Raw genomic sequence first — 7,419 nt, 5'->3', positions numbered from 1 at the left:
TTCACCTCCCGTGCTCCTGCCACACACACACACCCCCCCCCGGGGTCGCCTCAAAGGAGCAAATAGAATTGCTTTATCATCTTAGTCATTACTGCACATATTACACAAAACTATGAGAAGTGTGCAAATTCTTCTTAGAAATCAAGATACGTTATATGTATATAACATTCCCTAACAATATCAGTCTAGTACCTCCATAAAAATAGACTAAGCTAGTTTAGTATTTGTTGTTCTGAATGAAACCAAAATGGATTCTAGTTATTTATGGTATATAGTTTAAATAATGCATTAAATACATTTACTGATATATTAAATATATCTAATAGTATATTACATTAAATAACAAATAATATAGTACATAAAATTATATATTAAATCATTAACATGTATTTAAATAATAAATATATATTAAATTTATATTACCATATTTTAATATATAATGTATACTTTTAAAAGAATCACAAACTGATAGTAAAATATTTGTATATATATTTTGTATTAATTGTATTACTTCAAAGTTTACCATTATATCATGCATTGAATCAATTAGTGGCTCATTTTAAAAATGCAAAATACCTCGATTGCCATCACTCTGGTTTCACTGCTGTTCCTCACAACTCTTTAAAGATCACGGACATTGACTTTGAGTTCATATCAAAATTTATCTCTGGAAGTCCAGTATATTATTTATTCAGACTTCAAAATATGAATGCATTTTCTTTGGAGAATGTCCTTTCATACTTCAATCTATTCTTTTAGAGTTTTGCTTCCATTTTCCCTTTTAATTATATTTCTCATCCATGGAGATAAAAGATAGGAACTCAGCAAAACATCTTTTTTATTTTCAATATTAGCCCAGCAGTCTTTAAAATGTGGTCCCCTGATCAGCATTACGTAGGCGTTCATTAGATATGCAAATTTCCAGCCCTCTTTCTCACCCAGAAGTTAGAGAATCTGGGGGCAGGGTGTGGATTTTAAAGCCCTCCAGGTGGTTCTGACGCATTTTCAGAAGTTTGAAGGTCCATTACTTGTGTTGTAATTATACTGAGGCAGAAAGGTATTATGCTGCTGTTGGAAGATCTTAAGAAGAAACATGCTAACTGCGTTTCTTAGTTCTTGTATTTTCTGTTTTTATGATATATTTAGTGGAAGAAAAAAATTGGGAAAAGAAGGATAGCGAAGAGGCAGTTAAGATGATTACAGTGTGACAGTCGTAAATCCTAAGATCAACCAAATAGCCAGCTCACAGTGTCTAAGTGTTTTCCTCAGCCCTTTGATGAGCTCTGGAGGCCATGTGGAATTAGTATAAATTACAGTCTTCGCTACCTCAGGGGAATAACATGGAATTAATAAGCTTTGCTTCTTGCACGAGAAGAGTGTGTTAGACAAGTAATAGACCTTATATAACGTGCCATTTTCATGATTTAGACCGTAAGTGCTTTAGGATTTAAAAGGAGAGAGATAATATAGACAATAAGAGAATCATGAAAAACTTTTTTTCCAAAAACAATTATTTGAGTCAGGTCTAAAATGTAGCTACAGTTTTATTTGGGAGATGGACTAGAATAGGACAGTTTAATTGAGAAGCGGGAAGTAGAGAAGCAGGAGAATAGAAGATCTAGTGAAACCGTGGAAGAAAAATCACCGTGGGTTTTCGGACTATGTTGTTGTGGGGCTGGTGTTAATGACTTAAGCTGGGCTCTTCACCTTCTCTCTACAGGTAAGAGGAGGGGGCTGGGCATGGTTTTAGGGACTTCTGTCAAATCTCCTACACAAGTGGGGGTTGAGCCTGAGTGAACATATTTGCATGTGTATAAAAATGCCTTGTCTACTAAGCTTTTACTCTCGTCTCACATGAGTCTAACCCTTCCCCAAGTACACAATCCAGGGGTATAAAGCTTGAGATGTTAAATATTTTAAGGTCACACTATTTCAGGGGATCATAACAGACCAGTTCTTGGGACTCGTACAATGAATATATTTGAGCAGTAGAAAATAAATAAATTTTCTATCAATGACATTTTATTTGAGGAAGATCACTGCAATAGTTCTTTTAAGAGTAGTGAGAATAAGGTAACTTGGAGACAATTAAATTATTAAAATGCATAAACCTCAAGTCTTTAAGAAGGCCTGCCATTTGGGCATTCCTATTTCTTGATTAAGAAGATCTTCACAATCAACCTCTTAAATGCTCCCTTTACATCTTTGTTTCTAAGTGTGTAGATCAGGGGGTTCAGCATGGGTGCGATGATCCCATAGAAGAGGGACACCATCTTTCCCCGGTCCTTGGAGGCAGGGGAGGGTGGCTGCAGGTACATGGAGATAGCAGTGCCGTAGAACAGGGACACCACGATCAGATGGGAGCCACACGTGCCAAACGCCTTGCGCCGGCCCTCGGCTGACCGGATTCTCAACACCGCTTGGGCAATGAAAGCATACGAGATAAGGATGAGCGTCACGGGTATTAAGAGAAATAGCACACTGATAAAGAACAGTTCAGCCTCGTTTGCTGTTGTGTCTACGCAGGACAACTTGAGCAGAGCAGGGACTTCGCAGAAGAAGTGATCTACTTCCCGGCGGCCACACAGCGGCAGCTGGAGGGTCCAGGTGGACTGTAGCACGGAGTTGCCGAAGCCACTAAGCCAGGACGCGGCTGCCAGCTGGAGGCACAGCCTTTGGTGCATGATAACTGAGTAGCGGAGAGGCCGGCAGATAGCTACGAACCTATCAAAGGACATGACGGCCAAGAGAAGACATTCAGTGGAGCCCAAGGCCAGGAACATGAAGAGCTGGGCCACACAGCCGCCATAACTGATCCCCTTCCTGCCGCTGCAGGTGTTTACCAGCATCTGCGGGACCGTGCTTGTGGTGTAGCAAAGGTCCAGCAGGGACAGATTGCTAAGAAAGAAGTACATGGGGGTGTGGAGTTTGGGGTCCAGCTGAGACACAAGAATTATTGTCAGATTGCCAAAGATAGTCAAGATATAGGAAACCAGGAAGACCACAAAGAGCGGGAGCTCCAGCCATGGTCGATCCGAGAAACCGAGGAGGATGAACTCCTGTGGGATGCTCTCGTTCACCTGGCTCTTCATCAGTGCTTCAGCTCTTTGTTCCCTGAAATATAAAAGCTCACAAGTTAATAAAGATTTTATTTATTTATTTGACAGAGATAGAGACAGCCAGCGAGAGAGGGAACACAAGCAGGGGGAGTGGGAGAGAAAGAAGCAGGCTCATAGCGGAAGAGCCTGATGTGGGGCTCAATCCCATAACGGCGGGATCACGCCCTGAGCCGAAGGCAGACGCTTAACCACTGTGCCACCCAGGCGCCCCAAAAGCTCACAAGTTAATAAATGCATGTTTATTTACTGTCAATTTGTTATAATCACTTTGCTAAAAATTGACATAAATTACTACTGATGGCATTAATAATGTGAAAAATGTATTGATAAAAATATAAATATCTTTCCAAGTATTTAAAAAGTGCTTCTATGTTTATAACAGTGTCTTCGCAAAATGAATTGCCAAATTTTTAAAGCACGTCTTCAGTTTCCATATTCACGGATTGTATCCTTTGACCTTGTGTTATTTTGCAAGTTCGTTGTCCTCACTTCTTTCTGCCTCGATGCCTGCTCCTAGTTAGAAGTTGGCATAGTTCTGGGGGCCTGGGCAGCTCAGTGGGTTAAGCATCTGACTCTTGATTTTGGCTCAGATCATGATCCCAGGGTCGTGAGACGAAGCCCAGTGCCAGGCTCCATGAATGCGGAGTGTGCTTGAGATTCTCTCTCTCCCTCTCCTTCTGCCCCCCCACCGACCCACTCTAAATAAATAAATAAATAAATAGATAGATAGATAGATAGATAGATGATAGATAAACAAATAAAATAAAAAAAAATAAGTTAGCATTGTTCCTGTCATTGGAATTTATTCTAATTTCTCCTTAATGCCAGTGAAATTCCCTTTTTGTGCAAATTAGTTAAAATTGTTTAAATCCCACTCCTCCCACCCTGAGAAAAAATGTGGACGGTATCTAGCAAGTTATCAGCCACAATTCCAGGAGATAGATCCTTTTACTTTTTAGAAGCTCAGAATTCATACAGGATTTTTTAATATAAGGAACCTGAAGTGTAGCAGGCCTGGGATCACACCTTGCCCAACGAGTCCCGTTACCCCTGTTTCTTATCCTCTGAGCTCCAGTCTCGTCATTTGTAGAGTGAAAATGATGATGCTTTCCTACGTTGTCTTGATGTGAGACACAGACAGGCATGCCCTTCAATCTGGACGCTGACCCCCAGAAACAGAGCAGTGTGGATGAAAGGACTTGAGTGATTCGGGGCCTCCGACGTGCTCAGAGAGGAATTACTTATGGTTTTTAGAATGTGAAATTTCCTAAGGTTGCCCATTGAAAGCTTCCCATTTCCTCCTTAACCCCCAAACCATCAACCTGAATAACGGGGACCCTAGTAACCACCTGCTGTGAAGTACGCGTGTGATTTTTAGTGTGAACTGCCTGGCCCGTAGAAACATAGACGTGTTCGGGAAAGGATGATAGTGATGTGGAAATTCTGAGATGCTTTGGGCAGAAAGTACTCACAGCCTTGCATTTCCTAGAGATGTGAATGTGTCCGTTCTACCTGCTAAAAATGATTCATGCCAAAGAAATCTTAACAGGATACTTGAAATTATTTCATTATTTTATCAATATCATAATGTAAATTTTTCATTATTATTCTTGCACATCAAAATGTTAGCAATGTGTATTTTAACTTTGTTTTACGTATTCTATGGACTATTAGTTCCCCCTCAATATCCCCTTTCTCTCAGCTGATAAAGTTGAGATACATAGTCATAGATATAGATATTGAAACGATGTTCAAATGTATCTTTAAGTGAAAGAGGGTGGTTATTGAACATTTGTGTAGTATGACTCCATTAATTAAAAAAAAAAGACATTATGGGGGCGCCTGTGTGGCTCAGTCAGTTAAGCATCTGCCTTTAGTTCAGGTCAAGATCTGGGGTCCTGGGATCGAGCCCCACATTGGGCTCCCTGCTCAGCGGGAAGCCTGCTTCTCCCTCTCCCTCTGCTGCTCCCCCTGCTTGTGCTTTCTCTCGCTCTTTCCTGCTCTTTGTCAAATGAATAAATAAAATCTTTAAAAAAAAGTTATATATAAAAATATACACACACACACACATACACATATACACACCCATATATATAATACACACACAGACAAGTACTACAATGTGAATTAAAAGTTACCTTGAAGAACACAGGAGAAAGTATTACCCCTGGGAAATGGGGATGGGTGAGAGTAAAATAGGCTTTCTGTGTAAGTTTAACTGTTTTTTGTTCTGATTTAAATAAGCAGACATTACTCTTGTGACACATTTTCTTAAATATCCCCACTCACCAGTGTGCTCTGTAGTTTACTCTCAGACTGGCCTTGCTTTAGTTTGAGACTTTGATCCCCATGAGGGTACAAATCTTCATAAGAATTTTTTTTTGAACTCTTCATACTTTCTTAAAATTAAGTCTGAATTTGCAAGAAGCTTCTCTAAAAGAAGTGTGTGTGTGTGTGTGTATGTGTGTGTATGGGGGGGTATTTTGTATTTCGTTGGCCAAAAAGCATTGCCCAGGATTTAAGAATCAGGCAAAATAGTAAAAACGGCACCATGGAAAGACAGATTTCACATACCTCACAATTTCCCTGAGTTGCACAACTGTTGAACAGATCTCTTCAAGTCCATATAATTGGGGTGAAGAAATGCCCCAGTTTACGTTTACCCAGGACTGCGGAGGTCACCCCCGCTGTCCTGTTTCTGAGAAAGCAGTCTCCACTCTCAGAAGTGCCCCGGTTTGGGTAGGTGTAAGTTCTCCCCAACCATGATACCGAGCAGTGAGCAGGAGACGCGTCATCCCTGAGACACATCCCTGTGTTTTGTCCTTCACATGGGCCATTAGCCCCCCGACGAGCCCTAGACCTGGTGTGTCTTTCTCCAGCTCAGCCGGAGACTGGAACAGCCATTTGTAATGAAGATGACGCAACAAAGGAATCAGTTCATTCTTTCTTAATCCGCTGACTCCCTCACTCTGAGATTCAGTACTTACAAAAGTAATCAACTGCTTTTATCAGCAATGTAACATTCTAGTTCGTGCGTAATGTCGTATGTGACATCCTCCCGGGCTTTCTGTGGTCAGTGAGAGCACAAGGAAGGGGAAACTACTTCTCCAGCAGACAGCACGGGCGTGGAATCGGGAGTAACAAGGATGGGCCCGAGAGCAGTTAGGGAAGATGTCTGATGGATCTGAGAGCACCCAGTTCTTATACTCTGCTTTACTCATCTTTCTTTCTTTCTTTCTTTCTTTCTTTCTTTCTTTCTTTCTTTCTTTCTTTCTTTCTTTCTTTCGTTCTTTCTTCTTCTCACTCATCTTCCAAACACACAGTAACCTCAAAGGTTTATCCCCTCTTAAAAGCATATCTTTAGATGAAATAGTTATAATATCATTTAGTATTTTAGAAGGGTTTTCCCCCCTAGGAAAAGCACAGAGTTATTAGATAGATAATATTGCATGAATGAAAGAAAACACCTTGAAACAATTTCAACCATATCTATATTTCATGTCAAATTCTTTTTATTATCATATTTGTTTCTAAAATAATGCCACATCATTGACTCAATTTCTTTTCTTTCTTTCTTTCTTTCTTTCTTTCTTTCTTTCTTTCTTTCTTTCTAAGCGGCTCCGCTCCCCGCATGGGGCTTGAATGCAAACCTCATGACTGAGAGTTGATGCTTTACGGACTCAGCCTACCAGCCAGCCCTGACTCAATTTTTTCTATCACTTTTAGATTTGGCCTCCTTCGTGAGCCTCCCCACGTACTGGTCTCTTTCCTTTGAACTCCCAGTCGACTTCTGTCTGTAGGTGGGCTATAACACTTTCCTCTTCTCGGTTTGTCTTATTACTTACGTATCTTTACGCATCTTGTCTACATCTTACGTTCGTATCTTGTATGGGTCGAATCTACCCTCCTAGCTCCTTGAAAGTTAGGACCCACCGTTGCTTCATCTTAGTGCCTGGTAGCAACTGACAGCACATTCTAGCAACTCAAGAAATTATGCACAGTCTTCTGTGCACCGAAGTGTGTTAGACCCTGAGGATACACAGGAACAAGAGATAGCTCTTAGTGTAGAGGAGTCTATGGTCTTCTGGGGATATATGTATGTACAGGAAAAAAGAGCAGCAGGTGTTCGTGAGTTTATGATTTTCAACACTTAGACTCATCTTCGTGTCTATGAGTTTTTTAAAAATGAGTTTCCCTTGTCATGTATAATTTTTAAAATACTCTTTATGGAAATAGTTTTATTTTGGCATGAATTCAAATCAAAGGACAACTTCATCCACACCAAATGGGCTCCACGGCT

General features: G+C 40.5%; 1 protein-coding gene across 1 annotated transcript; it reads right to left on the bottom strand.

Annotated features, from left to right (window-relative positions):
- Positions 1-2,147: 2,147 nt before the first annotated feature.
- LOC123794145 (olfactory receptor 2B2) lies at positions 2,148-3,092 on the bottom strand. Its single transcript, XM_045800357.2, has one exon. The coding sequence runs from the start codon at positions 3,090-3,092 to the stop codon at positions 2,148-2,150; it is 945 nt and encodes a 314-aa protein (XP_045656313.2).
- Positions 3,093-7,419: the final 4,327 nt, after the last annotated feature.

This window comes from Ursus americanus, chromosome 32, assembly GCF_024610735.1.
Source record: "Ursus americanus isolate L20-20 chromosome 32, mUrsAme1.1.p, whole genome shotgun sequence".
Lineage (NCBI taxonomy): Eukaryota > Metazoa > Chordata > Mammalia > Carnivora > Ursidae > Ursus > Ursus americanus.
The sequence above is the reverse complement of the archived record's forward strand: the minus strand, read 5'-3'. Positions and strand labels throughout refer to the sequence as shown.